The following is a 25568-nucleotide window of genomic DNA, read 5'->3' as shown; positions in this document are numbered from 1 at the left end:
CTACATCAACTTTGTCTTCCTAAGCAAACAAGCTTCCTACGCTAACAAAATGAAGACGATCATAGGGAGAGTGGTGTTACTCAAGAAAAATGTGTTGGATATCATCGACTTGAGTGCATCGGTTCTGGATCGACTTCATGAGCTTGTGGGGAAAAACGTCACTCTGCAACTTATCAGTTCTCATGGTTTTGATAATCAATCCCCAGGTTCGACTTCTATTATTATAATATTATATAATTTTTGTATGTAGAGTTAAATCTGCGAGTACTTTTATTTGATTAACTTTTAGGTTTTTGAATAAATTAATTATAACCAATTAACCATTTAAAAAAATTCTTCAAACGACAACCATTTTTTTACATATTTGTCACGTGTATTCACACTAGTAGTCGATATGTTTGGTGTTAATATTTATCAGCCACCCTCTAAAATCTCAAACTAAAACCTAGAACTAGAAGTGCCCTTTTAGAAGGGGATTGTTTTCAGCTACGATCATATCACTAGCAACCACAACATACTTAATTTTTATAGTGTTGTTGAAAACTCATATAAGTTTTCCTTATCTTCTTCTACCACACCCTTCTTGCATTTGAATTTATGACCAGACACACAAATCCCAAGTAGACACAATATATACGAGATGTTTTTGTTAGGTTCGATATTTGTCTTACACACGTAGAAGATGTCAGTCGTACTGATTTTGAAATTCACAGCTTTATTTAAAATTTTGGTAGAAGTCGCTTTTACGTAAGATGCCCTTAGTTGTATTGGTTGAATTATTAATGATATTCATCATAAATTAATTTTACTCTCCTATTTATTTCACCGCACACATAGCTTTTGCTTCAAACATAGTAAAAACATTATGGTGGGGATGATTATTGAGTATTGACAAAGAAAATCTCAATAATGTATTATTCAGTATTGAATTATAATGTTTATTATGGGTCAATATTACGATTTTGAAAGAAAAAAAATGTATAAAAGTTTGGGAAGAAAATGTGATTAGTTTCTTAAATAAATAAATATTGAATAAAGTTAGTAACCAAGTAAAATCTGTTGTACAAAAACCAATCAATCACAAACCAATTGTCACGCAGCATTTATTGAATAAATAAGAGGTAGTTGAAGTTCAACATATTTATAAATATGTCGGTACATTAAACTTCTAATAACAGCAACAGCATTTTCAAACGAATTTTGTCCATTGATCGAGAAGATCATCGAAATTAAGCGCTCCAAAAGCAATTTTTGTTTGTGTGATTAGAATATTTTTTTTTGTTTGTTATGTTTTTTAATTATTTATTTATAAAAATAGCAAACACATTTAAAGTGACATTGGTGGTGTAACATTGGAAGTAAACATTCAAAAAAGAATCACCTAATTTTAGAATCTCACAAGGTTCAAAATTAGGCATACGGTCATGGATTTTTAAAATTTTTAAAGGAATTAGAATATAAATTAAAGCAAAAGTTGTGGTTTGGATGAGAAAACAAAAGAAAATGAAATCAGGCTAAATAAACATCCAATTTTACTAAAAGAAACCGTGTAATCAAAATATTGAAACTAGTTGTATGTTTAAGTCCCATTGCAGACATAAAAATGTAGTTTAAGAGTAGAATTTAGAATGTGTTAGCTGTTTTTAAAAAAATAAAAATGAAATAATCAAGTATTTATTACTTTTTAATTTTTAATTAATAATTACATATTTTATACTATTATTTAATTGAAAAATATAAATCAATATACAAACACAACATTAAAAGGTAATACAATATATACCTACATATTAATTATTCTCTATAATCATAAAAATATTTCTGAGTTGTTTATAAAATTTCATACTTGACTTATACATAATACATATGTTTTTATTATTTGGTTAGGTGTGAGAATAGTGTAATATACACATTAATAAAAAAAATTATAAATAGTAAACATTAAGCATTTTGAAAGTACAAACAAAATGATAAATAAATAAGTAACTCAATTTATACTAATAAAAAAAATCTATTGATATATTTTGAATAATTGTGTTGAGTATTAAGATGTAAGAATTAAACATTTTTAAAGGAAACTTAAAAAAAAATACAAACAAAATGGTAAAAAAGTAGGTAATTGAATCTATAATAATAAATAAAAAGTATTGACATATTAGAAATATAATTGTTATGACTCAAATTTTCAAAGACTTATTTGAATATAATATTATATGTCTTATTGCTAAATTTACCGTCATTATCTAAAATTAATATTTTTAGTTCATTTTCAGAGTTAACTTTGGACAACGTAACATAAAATTATCCATAATTGAACACTGACTGTCTAAAAATAACAGTTTCGATAACGACTTTCATTGATTCTTGTTTATTTTCACCACAACACATACAACCAAAGAAAATTATCTTCTTTGAAATGTGGAAAAAATTCTTTTATGCAAAGACATTCTTAGAATAAATATACAGTTTCATATATTACTATTACAAATTATTTCTATTTCTGTAATACGCTTGCCCAACTACAAGAGAATATGACACGTGTCAGAATGAATCTTAGTAGATTTCAACAAGGATGACAATTTATGAAACGACACAGGAAAAGTATACGACACGAAACGAAATTGGGACGAAACTGCAATTTGAATTCGTGTTCGTGTCGTATTCGTGTTAATTGTAAAAAACATGATATCGTATCGTGTCGTGTTCGTGTTCAAAAGTCAACACGAAATTGACACGATTTAGCAGTTCTTTATCGTGTTTTTTCGTGTTTGTCGTGTTATATTTAATAAAATATTCATTAAATAAACTAGTTTTTAGTATATATGTTATCTTTGTCGTGTCGTATCGTGTTTTTCGTTTTTAAATTTGTTCATATCGTGTTCGTGTTCCATAAAACCTTTTCGTGTCGTGTCGTGTCGTGTCAGAAAGAAACATGAAACGATAGCACGATAGCACGATTTGCCACCCCAAGATTTCAACAAATTAAATAAATTAAGAGTGTTTTAAAATTAATTTTATTTAATTATAAAGGAATAATTCATGTTTACTTTGGATTAATAAAATAGATCGTCCTAATAAGTAGTCCTAATAAGTATTTTATAATAATTGCTAATAAATAATTAGGTGTTTCTTTTGTAATAATATTTTTTTATAAACACGTTACATTTGTTAAAGAAGTAAAAATAAAAGTAGCTAAATTAAAAAATATACATAACATCTAAAAATAAATAATTGACATGTCTTTTAAGAGTCGGGAATAAAAAATATTAATAAATTTAGAGGATCGAACATGTTAAATAATAATGAGAACTTGGTCACTTGCTTAGTTGATTATGTAAACATATATTTGTGACATGAGCACTCTTCGAAGTTATTAGAAGTTTATCGTTAGTTTGATTCTCATGATATAACTAATGAATATTTATACATTATGCTTTGAATGTAAAAAAAAAACAAAACAAAACAAAAGAAACACCTTGTATTTAAATAAAAATGTGGTTTTTAAACAAAAAAAGAAATATATTTATACGGTTTAAAATGTAATAAAAAATATATTTATACGGTTTCAAATGGAAAATGGTCAAAATTGAACAAAATTGAAAAAATGATGTTCGATTTGGAACAAAAAAACATAGTGTCAAAATTAAAAGAAAAAATTAAACTTAGTGTCAAAATCGAAAAAAAATGAAAACTTAGTGTTTTTTGTGGAAAAAAAATTTAATTTTGACACGTCAGTATATCATGTCAGCATGCCACGTCATCAAAACTGACACGTCATCATGCCACGTCAGCATGTAACCTGGTTGACCGATCAAGTGGTCAAAATTGTAACAAATTGGAAAACACAGTGTCAAATTTGAGACAAAAAAAACACGGTGTCAAATTAGAATTTTGGTATAAACTGAGTGTTTTTTATGCTATTTACCCTTTTGTTTATGCTATTCATATAAATGATATAATATCGGCAAATTCTTTACTTCATAGTATTCTAAATTAAAATCAAAGTTATTTCCATATAGAATAAAATACAGTGGACAAAATGATTTCCTTGATTAAGTGATAGAGATATAAATTGAAAAGTCATTGATGAATGTACACCATAAATATAAAAATTCATAAACGGATTGTTACCGTTTATATTTTAATTTATATTTATTAATATATTAATGAAATTAATCAGGGGCGAAGCCAAAAAAACTATTTTAGGATGTTCCTTGTAAATTAGTTAGAAAACACACACACACACACACACACACACACACACACATATATATATATATATATATATATATATATATATATATATATATATATATATATATATATATATATATATATATATATATAGAGAGAGAGAGAGAGAGAGAGAGAGAGAGAGAGACCGTTGATTTTGAAGGTTCTATGTGAAAAGTAAAATTGGACCCCTCTAAATACATATTTTTTTATATAAGCAAGATAAATTTAAGGGAGTGAGTTGTAACATGAAAAAACTTAAATAGTAACTAAATTATTTAAAAAAAAAATTTATAAAAATTAAGGGACAGAATATATAAATTTCTAAAGATGTGATTTGTTAAAGAATTAGAAGATATGTTAAATTGTGAAAATGAGAGTATAAATAAGTGCTTAAATTGTAAAAAATTTGCCGACAAATGAGATCGAACCTAAGTATCTTAAAGGTGCACGAACATGTCTACCAGTTGAGAATTTGAGGGTGGGCCTTATGTGGCTCCGCCCATGATATTAATTATAATGAGGTGACATTTCGATAAAAAGAGAAAAAAAAAAACATAAAAATAACAAGTGGATATATAGTTTAAAAAATCCCAAAAAATGATATATATCAAATTGAATGAGAACATGACAATTGACAAAAATGATTTAAATTTATTAGGTTAAATTAGTTGTAAGACCCATGTATTATATGAGTTAATTCAAAAAAATAAAATATTTAATTATTGAAGTTGAAGTGTTTATTTATCTTTTAAATTTAAACTAACAATTTAAATAAATAAACAACTAAAATAATTGAATTCAATTTAGAATTTTAGAAATTATAAGGAAAGTTGTATTAATAATTAGATATACATTTATTACATTTAAGTATTATATGAAATTTTATAAAATAAAAAAAATCACAAAATAACAACGGATATAATTTCATATAAATTTACCACAAAATGACATTTGACATAATAGATAAGAGGATGACAAGTGACAAAATTATTTCATTTATTATGGAGGATTATGTGAAAGTCGTGATTGGGTCTTAATTTCGTTTTGAAAAATAATAGTTATCTTTTTATTTTTGGTATCTTAACATATATTCGAAATAATTGTTCAATGATTCAATAAAAACATTCCTTTTGTTCTTATTTAACACACTTTAAAATAAGATACATGCGATGCTCATTTTTTTTAAATAAGATACATGCAATACATATTTTAAGACTCGTGGGACCACATGATTTCTATTGATTTCTATTTACTTTCCAAGTTATGTTAAAAAACAATATAATTTCAAAATATATTATTTTGGTGTATAAGAATAATAACAAGTAATATATTAATGTATTAGTTTTATTAGTTTAGTGGTTTTACAAATATTTGTTTTAAAGCTACTATAATATATTTTAATTTGGAAGTACTTAGATTAGTGGAACAAAATACAGTATTATGTTTTTTTCTTTTTTGAAAGAGAAATACAGTATCATGTTTGTTTGGTGTAAAATAAAAGACTTCTAAATAATAAAAATATGGATAAATGATTTTATAGCCTATTGAACTTTCATCTTTTGGTTTAAATGGTTCTTTTCTTTTTGTTTTTATGGGGGCAAAATGTGGGTTTTGTCTGATTCAAGTGAACATTTTAGACAAATAGAAGGGGTAAACCGGTTATAACTATCCACATAGGATGAACACCTTGACTTTCTTCGACTATATCTAAACCCAATCTCACCATCGTTGTCAATCTCCAAAACCTTGTGAGCAACGAAATCACACCTGTCTCTCTAGCCAAATTCATGTATCAAATACGCCATCACGCAAACAGTAACATCTAAACTGTAACCTGATTCAGACCACAAACCTCCTAGTTCCCAACCCAATGAACTATGGTAACTGAGTAGTATGAATCTCATAGCATCGGTCTTCAATAACCGTTGGTACAGACAAACGATTTTCCAAGGCGGAAGCTTGTGAGGAAGTGACACATGTAAATAAGCCTCTAAAAACTATGTCATATAAATGAAGGATTATAGGATAGTAGTGCAATCATCTCTACCACATCTGTTTCTAGCCTCCATCATCATTGTCTTCACCACTCATCGTTTGAATAATCGTCATATTGTTTCTAGGGCTTGTAAGTGAGAATAGGGTTGAGGTTTCCATGTTCATAATTTTATTTTCAGACTAAAAAATCTACATTCTCATATCATGTCATGGGATTGTGTTGATTTTTTTGTTTTGAACGTCGATTTCCAAGTTTGTTTGATGGTGAATTTGAAATTGTGGTTGTTCATGATTGTAGTTGATGATTGGGATATAGATGGTGATGGTGGCTCATAATGGTAGTTGATGGTGGTTTAAGGTGGCGGTGATAAGAGGTGGATGTTGGTGGTGTTGAATGTTGGTCAGGCATGGCTATTTTATATAATAACATGGCCATCTTGCTGGTTAAGTAGTGCTAATAAAAGGTTACTTCAGGTTACATGTACCAAATAAGCACGTCATAACCTACCTTATGACCCTTATAAACTTAGATAAATAGTTTAGGGACTATTTAAATCAAAAATAGAAAGTTTGATGAGCTACATTGTCATTTTCCCTAAAAAAAAATAATAAACACATCAATAAAATAATAAAATATTAAAGAATATATATTTGTACAAAACATCACAAAATTAAAATGTTTTAAAATAATAAGAATAATATATAAATGAAAACAATAATCAATAAAAATATGGTTTTAAAAAATTTAGATAATTGATTAAAGAAAACTAAATATTACCTAATCAATATTAAACCTATTAAAATAATTAAATAAAAGAAAAACCTAACTATTAGAAAGTTGATGCAAATGAAATGATGGGCGTGTGTTTCAAGGTAATAATTTGAATTTTAGCTAAAGGTGTTTATGAGGAGTGTTTATAGATATCTATATAGGCACATTCAATGGAATTCTATAAATTCCATTAAATTATGTGATAAGAGAAATTGATCATTCTTTTGTTAAAGGCAAATGTTTCAGATTTTGTTCCTTATGTTCAATAAAAAAAAAAGAAAAATGATATCCCAACTATTTAATTACTAAGTCTCGTTTGAGACATAAGTGGTGATAGTTGAGAATATATCAATTTGCCATTTAAAAAAATGGATCTTTTTTTTAGCAATAGATACATCAAATGAAAATATATTATCATCTCTCCCACACTTCATCCACCTACCCATCCCATCATACATGTACCCTATACATCATCCACATATACCCTACTTCTCTACCCACCCATACCCCTTACAAATGCACCCGCATGCATATGTCCACCCCACTAACATACCACACCTATATACCTACCCACCCGCCTATCTTCATCCCATTCACCCACCCACCCTCCTAAACCTATGCTCACACCCACCTTAACCCCAGTCAAACTCATACACCTATATCGATGCCTACACATGCACACATATGCACATACATATGCATATTTGTGTGCGTACATACATGTGTTCATTTTCTTTCTTTAACTCTTCAAATGTGCGTCCACAATTTTATTTAATGGCCACACAGCAAGGTATCTATTAATTGGTTTATCAATTTCAATTATATATATATATATATATATATATATATATATATATATATATATATTATGTGCAAGTTGAATTGAAAATATAGGTTTAAGCATGTAAGTGTATAGTAAATGAAAATTTTATCATCTTTATTGAAAATAATAAGTTAAAAAATATATTTAATTTTATCGTATTACATAATTCAATTCTTCTAACCAATCCACACACTAAATAAAAAATATATTCCATTATATGATAACCAAATGCATTGTAGATTTCAATTCAATTAGATTTCAGTCCATTCTAATTCTTATTCATGTGACATATTTAATTCTTTCTTAAAACATTCTTCAATGGATGTTATTTAATACCTTTTAAGATTATGTACGGAACTCTCCAATGGATGCTATGCACTCGAGCCGTGTACCTCCTTTAATATAAGAAAAACCTGAAAATATTCAAACCACAAACCGTAACCACAAATCTTAATGATTTCCCCAGAATACCACATACAACATAAATAAATAACAACACATAGCTATATCGGGTCCGTAATGACACCAAGTCTATAATGACTCCAAGCTAGATCGGCTCCATCGAGTCTGTATCAACCCCGAGTCCATAATGACTCTGAGCCCATATTGGCTCCATCGAGTCTATACCAACCCCGAGTCCATAATGACTTCGAGCGTAGATCGGATCCATGCATACAAAATACAATTATACCATCAATAGTCACATAGACACATGCATCCTACATACACAATTCAGTGGGACGACATTGGTGTCTTCGACCCACGAGTATAGTGATAAGACTCACTAGAACTCCTCAACATAAGCTCAGCTACCTCAAATAGGTCAAAAAGTCAACGGTCAAGTCAACTTAGATGACCCCTATGTCGTGGCAATTCCTTTGCCACATCATGGTAACGTCCAAACAAAATAGACGCGATAAGCCCTGTCACCACGTCGTGGCCTTCCTTGGCCACACCATGATATTCAGTTTAAAAGGCTTTTCTTCAACAAGAGCTTAATCCATAAGGACCAAAGCTAAAATTATTAGATCTGATTCCTAAGAGCTTCATGATGGATAAAGTTTCCAACTTTATCCATTAGGAAGGTCCAAACCACCAAGATCATGACTTAAGTCTCAAAAGGACCCAAAAATGCATCTTTCTTTACTTAATCCATTAAGTCAAAGTCTCTAACATTCATATCTGAATCAAAATGAGGTTTAGATGGATAAATTTTCCAACTTTATCCATAACAAAGTCACAAAATTTCAAGGTCTAAACTTTAATACACCAAAATGACATAAAGGACCAAGATAACTTGCATGGCTAAAGAGGAAGGCAAAAGATCACAAGTTTCCTAGTCCATGAGTTCCAAGTAGCATTCTAAACCGAGCAAAAGATGTTGGAGTCCACTCAACTCCAAGCTCACCCATAAAATGGACCAAAAGTGCCAAAAACCCCAAATAACAATATCTAAAGAACTAGATAGCAAGATTGGAACGTTATACTCACAATAGTCGAGAGATCACTCGAAAACATATTCCATAAGCTCCTTCTAGCCACTTAGAAATCAATGCATCTATACAGAGAAGTCGAGAGATCACTCAAAATCCCACAGTTGCCAATAAACAACCCAATAACTTGAAAATACTCAACCACAAGCACTATCTTTCTCTGCCTAATGTAAGAGCCAAATCACAGCGACCACCACTCAAAGTGGAAAACTTCTCAAAAACTGGAATTACAAAATAATTCCATCAATAAACTCCCCAAAACCGGGAACCCATCGGTTTAAACTCCATAAACCACGCCCTAATATTGATGATCGTCCATTCGTCGTACCTACCCTTAGTCCCTAATTAGGAACACCACCAACCATGCAAAAATTATACTCAAAACACATTGATCAGGAATTTCAACCACTCCTACATCCAGAAATTGTGCCCAAAAACCTTAAATACACACTTGACTTCCTTACAAGTCATCACCAACACATTCCTCCCACTAGCATAATGATGGTCAATCGAATAATCTCTTGTTGCATCCAAATCACTCATAAGCTCAGGTGTACAACCACGTGACAAATCATTCGAGACATTAACAACGAACTTCATGACCTGAAGTTTCAGATCCAATACCTATGCCTGGCAATCAACGCTCAATAAAAGTCTACAAGCAAGCAGAAACACACAAATGCAAATATTCAACAAGAGACTTCTGATGCACAACCACATCAAACAAAACAAACTTTTACTATCCACATAATCCAAACCCACTAGTCACTTAGTCTCGTAACAACCTGAAATGTCCCTACACCCAATCATGCCAATAAGACTAACAATCTGAGACGTAAGAGTCACAATCAAATGACTACTAGATCCTACCCATATGATTCATAAACCACTAGCTCACCGTACATCGTGACACCAGCTAACCACTAGGATAATAAGCTCATGGTTCCATGTTGATCTTGCCATTATTCCATCTTTGTCCTGAAGACTCACGACTAGTACATCAGGGGTCTAAAGGTACTCAACCATCAACCCACCGAGTTACAGGAAGCCAATCGGCATTCCTCTGAACACAACCCGAGCCATCCCTCACACATAACCAGAGAATGAGATAGGCGGTTGCACTCTTGTTCCAGTTCAAAGGTACAAACCAAATAAAAATCATACCAATAAATCCGGCCCAAGTGTTCTTAATCTATCATACTCAGTCCACATATACCTCCCCCTCATGACCATATTTGATGAACTTCCAAAATATAACCATCCCTAGATCTACCGCATTGCTCCTTCCTCACAACCTTACCCAAAGGGTGAAGTACCAGTAGATCTTAGGAGATGTCGAACCTCAACCATTAGCAGAAACATCCTGATGAATAACTAAAACAAGATCCCATACCTCGATTGACCAAATCCCACCAATACGCAACTAGCTCAATAAAACTTCCAAAGTTATCCAGAAGTGTTGATACGACCCTGGTCGGATCAATCCAAATACCAGCCCTACCGAAACGACATGCAAGAATTGTTTCTTAATAGATCTAGAGTCACACTTGGAAAACTGAACAACGCTGCCCCAACATCCAAACTTCCATTAACCAAGGACATGTGCCAAACTCGAGCCTGCAACAAACAATAATTCCACAACCAACAATGATCGGAATGACCAACGATCGAGAATGCATTGACAACTACTCAATGATCCAATACACTACTGAACAAAGCCCACGTGGAACTAAACATACCAACTTTGAAGCATATTGACAGATCAACAACTGCCCATCCTAAACTATAGATAACAATCTATGAAACGAGCTGACAAATCCCTCAACAACCGATACTCAACCCGAGCGACCCAAATGCATCTTGATGTATTCTTCGATGTTCCCGTCTTGACCAAATCCCTAACCAAAGTCTCGTATTTCCGAACTACAGATTCCTATGACCCATTATTCCGAAACCATAAACTCGAACAACTCGATGATCCTCGAAGCAGAGTACCTAGTTCTCCCCTACTTAGTGTTCGAACTACCACCAACTGGTGTTGCAAGAAGACTAAATCTCAAACCGACTCACCCACATGCATACCATCCATGACCCTTGGAATGTATAACACAACACAAGATGATCTTCTAGATAGAGTCCAACCAAACTCAAAGAGATTCCGAATCTCAAACGGAGACCCCAGAACTTCCCAGGCATAACCACCCATATCATCATGAATCTCATGCAGATGCACAAGCAATAATTATGACAGTCCATTCATAGCACCGATTCTCTATCTAGGAATAAGTGGACTGCCACACACATCACCTATAAATCCCCAATCACCACTTCATCATGGGAATCATTCATATATGCAAGAGACATCATTCTCAAGATCAGGATAAATTAGAGACAACAAACTTGTCATTCCCGATTCACATCCCCTGATCACCTGAAACAATCAACTAGCAACTAAACTAAATAAATTCAAAGAAACCAAACCCTTAATCTCATCTCAAGGCCACCGCACCACAAGAATCCTCTTGTGAATCCCCACGCTGCTATGCTTGCCGCCAAAACCACAACTGTCTAGCCCCATGTTGGGTCTACATCCCAACTCTAAAACTCACAAGTCTAGCCTCTCTTTCCTCCGAACACAGAAAGGTGGAAGAGTATAACACCCATCAAATATAGTGACATCCCACTCCATCTGCCAATCACTCGGCCTTTGGTTGCAATCCTCAAGCCAATCTTCACAATCACTTCCTTCTTGAGTCCCATGACTTATCTGGCACTACCTCGAGCAAGGCCCCCTTGAGACCTCAAAATCAACTAACTTACCTAGATCTGCACCAATTAGTCTTGAACTGACATGACCACTAAGGCCCAACCAATCACGAGACCCATCCTCAGTTTGAACAACCAGAACCGAGAAACCAATAAGGATGGAAATACACTACAATGTATCACGGTGCTAAACCATACCCTCAATCAGCTCCTTAGAATCCCCGAAATTTTCCGCGATTCAAGTACTGATCATGTGCTTTCAGTAGTACGGGCCCAATACTACCTTCCACACCTATCCATACTTTTCTCAAGAATAATTTTGGATCCTTTAGGTAAATACTCATGTCAACTACCGTCTGATCCAATCATATACCCGCTCTCAAATTAATACACATCGCTAAACTGCGCACCAATCCCTCTAAGGCACTTTCTAGGCTCTCCTAGGATTCCCACCTCACCCTGCTACCAACTACTGCAAAACCTCTATTAATATCAACTATATACTTCAAGAATACAATTACATGCAACAAAACTTAAATAATATTTCGAATAAAAGACCTAACCCTACAACGGTTAGACTTAAACGGGAGTTGCACAATAGGTCCAAATCAATTATTCTAGAATTATTTAACCTTTACCGTATGTTACTTAACATATTCATTTAATAGTTAGATGTCATCATTATGGGTTCCACAAACCACAAAGCAAGCAGCATTCGGGAAATAACACTCTATAGGCCACAAAACATAAAAAGCCATCCTCCAACTGACCTGCTTCTGCGATGTTATGAACTTCTACCAACACTTCCAGTTGCCTTATGCATGCAAGTTATGCACAATACAAGATCAAATAGACTGTCGAATAAATGATTCTACTCTAGGAATACAACCAGACGAGGAATAGGAAACAAGGCTAAATTAGTCATTCTAGGGTTGTATGATCCTAACCGTATACAATATTTCAAACATACAATTAGCAATCAATTCCACGAACATAGATTCCAAAACTAACATAGCATTCAATTCCTCCTATGCCACAAGGCATCACAAATCAGGCTACTCTATAATGCAATTCCTGAAGGTATCCTTAGCCTTATTCTAGCATGCAAACATTCCATACCATATAACATATCAACATGTATGGGTATTTTAGGAATCACTAACTTGATCTCGACTGATTGCATGCATCACACTCTTTCCTTGCATAATATTTTTAGAAAATTTTATTTTATTTCAAAAAGATTACCAATTCCTCAGTTTGAGTCCAGACACACCCGAGAGTGTGTCCGAATCCCTCAAACCAAGGCTCTGATACCAACTTGCAACGTCCAAAATTTCAAACCAAAATTTTCATTTAAAAATAAAAGTATTTACTCAAATTACAACTTCAAAGATATAGATAAAATCATTGGATTCAAAAACATTTATTAAAGTATTGACAAAAGTTATTATGTTTAGAACTCTCGAATGGATGCGATGCAATCAGCCAATGCTCCTCCTTTATTATAAGAAAAACCTAAAAATATTCAAACAACAAACCGTAAGCACAAACTTTAGTGACTTCCCCCAAAATACCATATACAACATAAATAAATAACAACACATAACTGTATCGGGTCCGTTACAAACCCGGGTCTGTAACGACCCCGCATCCATAATGACTCCGAGGCCAGATCGGCTCCATTTTGTTTGTATCATCCCTGAATCCATAATAACTTCGAGCCCATATCGGCTCTATTGAGTCCATATCAGCTCCGAGTACATAATGACTCTGAGCCCAGATTAGCTCCATCCATACAATATACAATTATACTAACAACAGTCACATAGACACATGCATCCTACATATGCAATTCAGTAGGCCGATATTGGTGCCTTCGACTTATGAGTATAGTGAAAAGACTCACCTAAACTACTCAACAGAATGCTAACAGCTACCTCAGAAACACAACTGCCAACCTAAACTTCCTAGAGCCAAACCGAAACCAGCCCTTAGTCAAATAGTCAATTCTACCAAAGTTTGACGAAAAGTCAAACTGGTCAAAAAGTCAACAGTCAAGTCATCTCAGATGACCTCTACGTCGTGGCATTTCCTTTGCCACGTCGTGGACACATCCGAACAAAATAGACACGATAAGTCTCGCAATCACGTCGTGGCCTTCCTTCGCCACACTATGGTCTTCAGTTTGAAAGACTTTTCTTCAATAAGAGCTTAATCCATAAGGACCAAAGCTAAAATCATCAGATCTGATTCCTAATAGCTTTATAATGGATAAAGTTTCTAACTTTATTTATTAGTAAGGTCCAAAGCACCAAGATCTAGACTTTAAGTCTCAAGAGCACCCAAAAATGCATCTTTCTCTACTTAATCCATTAAGTCCAATTCTCCAACCTTCATATCTGAATCAACATGATGTTTATATAAATAAATTTCCAACTTTATGCGTAAAAAAATAACAAGCTTTCAAGATCAAAACTTTAATACACTAAAATAACCTAAAGGACCAAGATAACTTGCATGGCTAAAAGGGAAGACAAAATATCACAAATTTCCTAGTCCATGAGGTCCAAGAAGCATTCTAAACTGATGAAAAGATGTTGGAGTCCATTCAACTCCAAGATCACCCATAAAGTGGACCGAAAGTGCCAAAAACCCCAAATGACAAGATCTAAAGAATTAGATAGCAAGATTAGAAATTTATACTCACAATAGTCCAGAAATGTAGTGTCTTTGATGAATCTAAACTTGAGGCATCATTCCTTGCAACCAAAAGAACCTTCTTCATCATTAAACTTCATGAAAATATCATAAAAAGCATCCAAAAGAGGACATAGGAGAAAAGAGAAGCTCAAATATTGAAGGTGGAGGGTAGGGTTTCTCCCTAGGGGTTCAGAGGTGATGGAGGCTGATAAAACGTGTGAAAATTCAGAACCTTATGCTTAAATACGTTGAAAACCCTAAAAATCATGGGCTTTGGCCTGACTGATCGCCATGTCGTAGCAATGCTCGCCATGCCATGGTGACAGTTTTCACCAAAATTCACCTCAACTTCAACCAACCATAACTTCTTCGTTTCAACTCCATTTTCGGCGATCTTTATATCTACAGAAAGGTACTAATGAGCCACATACTTCTATCGAACTAAAAATCATAATCCATGCAAGAAGCCTAACATATAAAATTTTCCATTTTACCTTTTGGCTCCAAAACACAAACTAAGGGCTTAGATTACATAACCAGTATTATCAACGTCCAATAAGGTCTAAACCCTATTCCCTTGAAACCCAAGGCCTTTACTCGATCCATTTATTGTCCACAAACTTGAAATAAGAAATTTCTCGAAACAAGATGTTACAACTCTCCCCCACTTAAGCTGAATTTCGTCCACGAAATCCGTCTTGGTTATAATCTCTTAAAACAACGCCAACAAATTCCACTAGATCCCTCCAATCACTTCGAAATCAAGACATATATAAAGAGAAGTCAAGAGATCACTCGAAAACCCACAGCTTCCAACAAACATCCCAAAAACTTGAAAATACTCAACCACAACCATTATCTTTCTCTATCTAATGTAAGACCCAAATCACAACGACAACCACTCATAGCGGAAAACTTCTCAAAAACTAGAATTACAAACTAATTCCATCAATAAACTCCCCAAAAACAGAAACCCATTAGTTTAAACTCCAAAAACCATGCCCTAATACTGATGATCGTCTATTTGTCGTACCTACCCTTAGTCCATGACTAGGGACAACACCAACCATGCAAAAAGAAAACTCAAAACATACTGATCGTGAATTTTAACCACTCCCACATCCGGAAATTGTGCCCAAAAACTTTAAATACACACTTGACTTCCTAACAAGTCATTACCAACCTATTGCCCCCATTAACATAATGATGGTCAATCGAATAATCTCTCGTTGCATCCAAATCGCCCATTAGCTCAGGTGTACAACCACCTGACAAATCATTCGAGACATTAACAACGAACTTCATGACTCGAAGTTTCAGATCCAATACCTATCTCTGGCAATCAACACTTAATAAAAGTCCACAAGCAAGCAGAGACACACAAATGCAAATATTCAGCAAGAGACTTCTGATGCACAACCAATACATCAAACAAAACAAAATTTTACTATCCACATGCTCCAAGCTCGCTGGTCACTGAGTCTCCTAACACCCTGGAATGTCCCTACACCCAATCATGCCAATAAGACTAACAATCCGAGACGTAAGAGTCTCAATCAAATGACTACCAAATCCCACCCTAATGATTTATACAACCACTGGTTCACGATACATTGTGACACCATCTAACAACTAGGACGATAAACTCATGGTTCCACGCTGATCTTGCCGTTATTCCATAATTGTCCTGAAGACTCACGACTAGCACCTCAGGGGTCTAAAGGTACTCAACCATCAACACACTGATTTGCAGGAACCCAATCGGCATTCCTCTCAACACAACAAGAGTCATCCGTTTATATGACACAAAATTCCTTTCACAGAACAGGTTGCTACCAATGCAAAATCAGAAGAGAACATGGTCACACACAACCAGGGAATGAGATAGGCGATTGTATTCTTGTTCCAATTCAAAGGGTACAAACCAAATAAGAATCATACCAATAAATTCGGCCCAAGTGTTCTTAAGCTATCTTACTCGGTCCACATATACCTCCTCCTCATGACCATATTTGATGAACTACCATAATATACACCCCAAGGGAAACACATAGCCATCCCTAGATCTACTACATTGCTCCTTCCTCATAACCTTACCCAAATGGTGAAGTACCAGCAGATCTAACGAGATGTCGAACCTCAACTGTTAGCAAAACCATCCTAATTAATAACTGAAACAAGATCCCACACCTCGATTGTAAATCCCAATAATACGCTACTAGCTCAATAAAAATTCCAAAGTTATCCAGAAATGTTGAAACGACCCTGGTCAGATCAATCCAAATACCAACCCTGCAGACACGACATGCAAAAATTGTTTGTAAATAGATCTAGAGTCACACTTGGAAAACTGAACAACGCTGTCTCAACATCCGAACTTCCATTAACCAAGGACATGTGCCAAACTCGAGCCAGCTACAAACAATAATTCCACAACCAACAATGAACGAAATGACCAACGATTGAGAATGCATTGAAAACTAATTCAATGATCCAATACACTAATGAACAAAGCCAATGTGGAACTAAACATACCAAATCTGAAGCAAATTGACCGATCAACAAATGCCCTTGCTAGACTATAGATAATAATCTAGAAAACGAGCTGATAAATCCCTCAACAACCGATACTCAACCTGCGCGACCCAAATGCATCTTGACGTATTCCTCGATGTTACAGAAAGGAACCACTGGCTACAACAAGCTCCTTATCTAACAGCTTTGTGTCGCGAAGACAACTCTTGGATTCCAGAACACATACATCTGATGGCAACTTGCTCTATACCCCCATCTTGACCAAATCCTGAACCAAAGTCTCGCGTACCCGGTTTGCAGATTCGTGTGACCCATTATTCCGAAACCATAAACTCGAACAACTTGATGATCTTCCAAGTAGAGTACATAGTTCTCACCTACTTAGTGTTCGAAGTACCACCAACTGGCATTGCAAAAAGACTAAATCTCAAACCGGCTCAAGCAAATACTTACCATCCCCGACTCTTGGAATGTATAACACAATGCAAGATGATCTTCCAGATAGAGACCAACCAAACTCAAAGAGATTCTGAATCTCATACGGAGCCCCCAGAACTTCCCTAGCATAACCACCCATATCATCATGAATCCCATGCAGATGCACAAGCAATAATTATGACAATCCATTCATATCACCGATTCTCTACCTAGGAACAAGTGGACTGCCACATACTTCGCCTTTAAATCCCCAACCATCACTTCATCACGAGAATCATTAATAAATACAAGAGGCATCATTCTCAAGGTCAGGATAAACTAGATATAGCAAAGTTGTCATTCCCGATTCACATCCCCTGATCACCTGAAACAATCAACTAGCAACTAAATTAACTAAATTCAAAGAAACCAAACCCTTAATCTCATATTAAGGCCAGCACACCACAAGAATCCTCTTGTGAATCCCCACACTGCCATACTTGCCGCCAAAACCGCAACTGTCTAGCCCTATGCTGGGTCTACATTCCAACTTTGAAAATCACAAGTCTGGCCTCTCTTTCCTCCGAACACGAAAAGCTGGAAGTATTAAATATAGTGACATCCCACCCTGTCTGCCAATCACTCGGCCTCTGGCTGCAATCCTTGAGGCGATCATCATACTCATTTCCTTCTTGAGTCCCGCGACTCATCTGGAACTACCTCGTGTAAGCCCCCCCTCGGACCTCAAAATTAACTAACTTACCTAGGTCTACACCAATCAGGTCGAACTGACATGGCCACTAAGGCCCAACCAATCACCAGACCCATCCTCAGTTTGAAAATCTATAATCGAGAAACCGATAAGGGTGGAAATACACTGCAATGAATCATGGTGCCAAACCATACCATCTACCCTCAATCAGCTCCTTAGAATCCCTGAATTTTTCCTTGTTTCCGGTACTAATCCTATGCTTTCAATAGTACGGGCCCAATACTACCTTCCACACCTATCTGTAATTTCCTCAAGAATTGTTTTCGATCCCTTAAGTAACTACTCATGTTAACTACAGTCTGATCCAATCACATATACCTGCTCTCAAATGAATACACATCGCTAAACTACGCACCAATCCATCTAAGGCACTTCCTAGGCTCTCTTAGGATTCCCACCTCACCCTGCCATCAGCTGCTGAAGAACCGCTACTAATATCAGCTATATACTCCATGAATACAATTATATGCAACCAAACTTAAATAATATTTCGAATAAAAGACCTTACCCTACAACGGTTAGACTCAAACGAGAGTAGCACAATAGGTCTAAATCAATTATTCTAGGATTATTTAACATCTATAGTATGTAACTTAACATATTCATTTAATAGCTAGCTCTCATCAATATGGGTCCCATAAAGCACAAATAAAGCATCATTCAAGCAGTAATACTTTATAGGCCACAAAACATAAAAAGGCATCCTCCAACTAACTTGCTTCTGCGATGCTAGGAACTTCTGCTAACACTGTCGGTTGGCTTATGCATGCAAATTATACACAATACATGATCAAATAGACTGTCGAATAAATGATTCCACTCTAGGACCATAACCAGACGAGGAACAGGAAACAAGGCTAAATCAGTCATTCTAGGACTATATGATCCTAACTGTAAACAAATTTTCAAACATACACTTAGCAATCAATTCCACGAACATAGATTCCAAACAGGGTGTTACAACTCTCCCCTACTTATATTGGATTCCATCCTTGGAATCCGTCTTGGTTAGAATCTCTGAAAACATCGCCAACATATTCCACAAGCTCGCTCTAACCACTTCAAAAACAAGGCATCTATATAGAGAAGTCGAGAGATCACTCAAAAACCCACAACTTACAACAAGCATCCCAATAACTTGAAAATACTCAACCACAACCATTATCTTTCTCTGCCTAATGTAAGACCCAAATTACAGCAAAAACCACTTCATGCAGAAAACTTCTCAAAAACTGGAAATACAAACAAATTCCATTAATAACTCCCCAAAACCAGGAACTCATCATTTTAACTCCAAAAACCATGACCTAATACTGATCATCGTCCATTTGTCGTACCTACCCTTAGTTCCTGACTAGGAACACCACCAACCATGCAAAAAGAATACCCAAAACACACCAATCGTGAATTTCTAAGCATGATGTTACAACTCTCCCCCACTTAAAAGTGGATTTCGTCCTCGTAATTCGTCTTGGTTAGAATCTATGAAAACAACGCCAACATATTCCACAAACTCCATTTATTTTCTAGTTTAAGTGGGGGAGAGTTGTAACATATCGATGATCGAGTAATCCATGAAAGAAGCCTAACATATATTTTTTCCCATTTTACCCTTTGGCTCCAACACACAAACCAAGGGCTTAGATTACATAACCAATATTATCAACGTCCAATAAATTCTAAACTCTATTTCCATTAAAACCAAAAGCCTTTATTCGATCCATTTATTGTCTACAATCCCGAAATAAGAAATTTCTCGGAACAGGATGTTACAATTAAAATAAAAGATTGCGGGCTATTAAGGAACTCAACCAAAATTTCATGCCTACACACGAGTATCATCAACATTTAACTAAAAAGCAATAAGTATAAAATCTAATCACGAAACCAAAATCCAATCTCAAAAACAATTTCAGAAAACTAGAAATAGAAATTTACTGAAGGAGGGCGGGCCAGGGGGAAGGTTGGGGGCTAATAGATGGCAACGCTAGAGGTGGAAAAGGGCGACACTGAAGCGGAAACATGGAGGAGAATGGTCGATAGCTGAGAAAATTCTTGAAAGGAAGAGCTTTTGTCGATGTGATTTCGTGTGAGGGGAAGCATAACCAATTGTATGAAGGTGAAGCCGATTATCTATCGAGAAGATGACAGTCGAAGATGATCTTGAGGCTTCCGTTTAGGAGTTGGGTAAAGGAAACCCTAGAAGGTGGCTGGTGGTATCGATGGAAAAATTACGGTGATGAAGATGTATCAATAGAAAGGAAAGAGAGAAACCAAGATACCATAATTATAGGACGTAATTAAGATTAATTAATTAAATTATATATTAATTTAAAGATATATCCTTATTCAAGTATTTTAAAATTATTGGCCTAAAATGAGTTATACATCCGCACAATATATGTTTTGTTTACATTTACTCCCATCTCAAGAAAGAAGAAGCTATTACAAATCACACACCACAAGCAGAATCAAAAAAACATATGCAAAAGAAAACAGAAGCACCAAGAGACCAAAATGAAAACCGCCAGGACTTACGGAGACATCAAAGGGAAACCAAGATGAAAATATAACCAAATAAAGCAGCCGTGAGATATCTTTAGAGCAATACCCTGAAGCAAGTGAAAAACCGACCACAAGGGTAAAAAGATCATCATTTCCATTATCTTGAGCTGTAATTTTCTATGTAGCCCACCATAAGCGATAGACCAGAATCATAAAAATGGCACCCCCTCATCATTACTACAGCCATTTAGCATCTTTCTCCTTATAAAGCAACATCAAACCCACCAGCGACAGGGGCAATTTAGACCAAATCAGTCATTCAGTTGTATGAACACGCCATTCGGTCCAATTGCTTACACCTCGAAATTTATAGCTACCAACAAACCACTTACTCCTATCAAATACTCTTTTTCAAACAAACCCTAAGCATGTGTTATAATTTTATGTTGGTCCAATTGCTTTTGCTTTTTTCCTTAAAGATAATGCATTGAATAAAAAAATTATATATATGCATTATTTTTACAGAAAAGAACTTGAAAGGGAAGGTAGGGAAGCCAGCTAGGTTGGAAGATTGGATTACCACTATTACCCCTCTGACAGATGGAGAATCCACGTATAAAGTAACATTTGAATGGGATGAAGATACAGAAGTGCCTGGGGCATTTCTTGTCCAGAATCATCACCACAGTGAATTTTACCTCAAAACACTTACACTTGAAGATGTTCCTGGCCATGGACATGTACATTTTGTCTGTAACTCGTGGGTTTACCCTACAAAACGCTACAAAAAGGATCGTATTTTCTTCACCAATAAGGTATAACCTGAAACACGGCTTTATTTTCTTTTTCCTTTTTTTCATAGCTGAACGTATTGATCTTTCTATTTTGTAAATAACCTGTATTGGTAATGGTGATCATTAACAAAAGTGCAATCAAATTTATATCTCGTCGGACTTGTTGTGTGTTTTAGAATCAGTGTGTTGTTTGACTATTATAATAGAAAATTTATGTCTTTATTTACGTATGATAACTTTTCTACATAAATCAAATTATACAGGCATATCTTCCTGGTGAGACACCTGAATTTCTACGTTCATATAGAGATGAAGAGTTGGAAATCTTGCGAGGGGATGGAACTGGGATGCTTGAAGAATGGGATAGGGTTTACGACTATGCTTTCTATAACGACTTGGGAAATCCCGATAAAGACCTTAATGATGCACGCCCAGTTCTTGGAGGATCTTCAGAGTACCCATATCCTCGTAGGGGTAGAACAGGAAGACCACCCACCAACTCAGGTCCTAACATGAACCTATTAAAAAAGATTCAATTCCATGTCTTTAGCACATGTTTTGTAAACTAATATCTTGTTTTCATCTTCTAATAGATCCTAAGACGGAGAGTAGGCTTCCACTTCTTATGAGCTTAAACATATATGTGCCAAGAGATGAAAGATTTGGACACTTGAAGTTGTCTGATTTTCTTGCTTATGGTCTAAAATCCATCGTTCAGTTCCTCCTCCCCGAGTTTCAAGCTCTATGTGATACCACCCATGATGAATTTGACTCGTTTGAAGATATCTACAAGCTTTATGAAGGAGGATTCAAGCTTCCTGGAGGTCCTTTACTTGATCGTATTCGAGAAAACATCCCCTTAGAATTGCTGAAAATAGTTCTTGAAACAGATAGTGATGGAATTGCAAAATTTCCGAAACCACAAGTCATTAAAGGTATACATGTCCTAAATCAGCTAAACCTTACAACATCTTCTTACATAATATAAGAAAGTAATAGCGAAGTATCTTTAATAAGATATAAACGATAAACAACTTTGTAAAAACAAGATTATTCTTATCAATATATTGTAATGATTGTTACTAAGCACATAAATAAATTTGAATGATGTGTTTCCAGAGGACAAGTCAGCTTGGAGGACAGATGAAGAATTTGCAAGAGAAATGCTGGCTGGAGTCAATCCTGTTAAAATCTGTCTTTTAAAAGTAAACACTCGCGTACATTAGATATATATATCCTGCACACCACACTAGAAATGTTGTTGATGTTCAACCATGATTCAGAATTCTTTTCAATTTTGCAGGAGTTCCCTCCAACAAGCAAGCTGGACGTCCATATTTATGGCAATCAAAATAGTTCGATAAAACCACACCACATCGAGAAAAACCTAAATGGGTTAAAAGTAGATGAGGTAAGATCATTCCAAAATCGAATCCAATCAAGATGAAGTTGTTACCAAAGAAAAAAAGAACCATCAATTTGTTTTTTACACAGGTTTTGAAAGCAAATAGGTTATTCATACTGGATCATCATGACTCATTGATGCCATACTTGAGGCGAATAAATGCAACCACGAACAAGATTTATGCATCAAGAACTTTGCTCCTGCTACAAAATTATGGAACTTTAAAACCATTAGTAATCGAGTTAAGCTTACCCCATCCTGATGGAGATAATCTTGGTGCCATTAACAATGTTTACACCCCTGCTGAAAATGGAGTGGAAGGCTCCATCTGGCAGTTGGCGAAGGCATATGTAGCAGTTAACGATTCTGGAATTCATCAACTCATCAGCCACTGGTATACTAACAGAAGCTCATAAGGAACACTTTATAGACTAGTGCTTATATATTTTAACCATATCCATTATTCATCACAGGTTGCATACCCATGCAGTTGTTGAGCCATTCGTGATTGCTGCAAATAGGCAACTTAGCGTACTCCACCCTGTTTATAAGCTTCTCTACCCTCATTTCCGTGATACCATGAATATCAATGCATTCGCTAGGCAGATATTGATCAACGGTGGAGGCATCCTTGAACTAACTGTATTTCCTGGAAAATATTCTATGGAATTGTCTTCGGTGTTGTATAAGGATTGGGTTTTTCCTGAACAAGCACTTCCAGTGGATCTTGTCAAGAGGTAAGTATTTAAGAGGAAATCATGCTAGATATAATACTTTGGTAAGTTGTTATTAGTAGTGTAAACTTGATTAAATTTTGATTAATTTACACTTAGGGGAATGGCGGTTGAGGACTCAGATTCTCATCATGGACTTCGCCTACTAATCGATGATTATCCATATGCGGTTGATGGACTTGAGATTTGGTCCGCTATCAAATCTTGGGTTGAGGATTACTGTAAATTCTACTACAAGAACGATGATATGATTCAAAATGACACAGAGCTTCAATCATGGTGGAAGGAACTACGTGAAGAGGGACATGGTGACAAGAAACACGAGCCATGGTGGCCTAAAATGGATTCTTGTCAAGAACTGATAAACATCTGCACTACATTCATATGGGTGGCTTCTGCTCTTCATGCCTCTGTAAATTATGGGCAATACCCTTATGCTGGTTATCTCCCTAATCGTCCAACTCTAAGCCGTAGGTTTATGCCAGAACCAAATACTCCTGAGTATGATGAACTTAAAGAGAATCCTGATGATGTTTTCTTGAAAACCATTACTCCTCAACTACAAACGCTTCTTGGGATAGCGCTGATAGAGTTATTGTCAAGGCATTCATCGGATGAGGTTTACCTTGGACAAAGAGAGTGTCCTGAGTGGACAATGGATGCAGAACCTTTGAAGGCATTTGAGAAATTTGGGAAGAAGCTGAAAGATATCGAGGAAAAGATTGTAAAAATGAACAATGATGAAAAGTTGAAGAACAGGATTGGACCAGTTAACGTACCATATACCCTACTATACCCAACGAGCGAAGAGGGACTTACTGGGAAGGGAATTCCTAATAGTACGTCCATGTGAGATGGATTTAGCAGTATGTTTATAACATTTGATTGAATAACAAAAGGAAAATCGGACCATGTCTCGATTATAGTATTTTGTTAGCTAATTGCTTTCATCTCGTTTGTTGGTGTGAACTCTATTTGTACTTATAATAATGTGTTTCTATAAGAATTAATAATGAAGCTATTGTATTATGGAATTCTTGCATTTCTGGATGTTTTGCAGCTCGTAATTAAATATTTACTTATTTTTGTAGTTGAAGAAAAAGTCAGCAAGCAACTCCAACATTGGTTCTGCCTCTACACCATCAAACACACGCAAATGTTTTCTAACTATAATTAAGAAGGATTAAATATGAAAAAAATGATGTGCAACCCTTTTAGGCTAAAGGGAGTGATAGCACCTTTAGCACTCTGCCACACGTCAGATTTTGTTAATCCACCTAAGCATTTGTTATCAAACCATAGCACCTTGTAAAAGATAAGGAATGGTTGTAAAAGAATTTAATTAGAATTGAGTTTGGAGAAAAAAAAAAGAAAAAAAGAAAAGCAAATTGAGCCAACCAATCAAAGCCCACACTCCCTCCTTCTCTCTTCTCTCTCTTCTCGTTACCAACATAGCGAGGCAAAGCTTGGCGAGCATTCTAACATTTTAATAGGAATGGTATAACATGTTTAACAAATGTTTTGGCGAGAGGGGTGGTAAGGCCACTCCCTCAAGCCTTATTGCATGCAATGTGCAGCCAGAATGCAACTTTCCTGAAAGTGTTGAAATTGACTGTGATGC

The 25568-nt window shown here is 35.1% G+C and overlaps 1 protein-coding gene across 1 annotated transcript; it reads left to right on the top strand.

Annotated features, from left to right (window-relative positions):
* On the top strand, nt 1–24981 carry LOC145136371 (putative linoleate 9S-lipoxygenase 5). The gene is made up of 9 exons (XM_079070494.1): nt 1–206; nt 21540–21829; nt 22072–22312; nt 22402–22743; nt 22928–23013; nt 23112–23219; nt 23303–23607; nt 23687–23950; nt 24047–24981. Exons 1-9 carry the CDS (start codon nt 50–52, stop codon nt 24798–24800), a joined length of 2547 nt encoding a protein of 848 aa, XP_078926620.1. The 5' UTR covers nt 1–49; the 3' UTR covers nt 24801–24981.
* Nucleotides 24982–25568: the final 587 nt, after the last annotated feature.

This window comes from Lactuca virosa, chromosome 9 (assembly GCF_052849685.1).
Source record: "Lactuca virosa cultivar CGN04683 chromosome 9, Lactuca_virosa_CGN04683_v6, whole genome shotgun sequence".
Taxonomy (NCBI): domain Eukaryota; kingdom Viridiplantae; phylum Streptophyta; class Magnoliopsida; order Asterales; family Asteraceae; genus Lactuca; species Lactuca virosa.
This window is presented reverse-complemented; position numbering and strand designations above follow the sequence as displayed.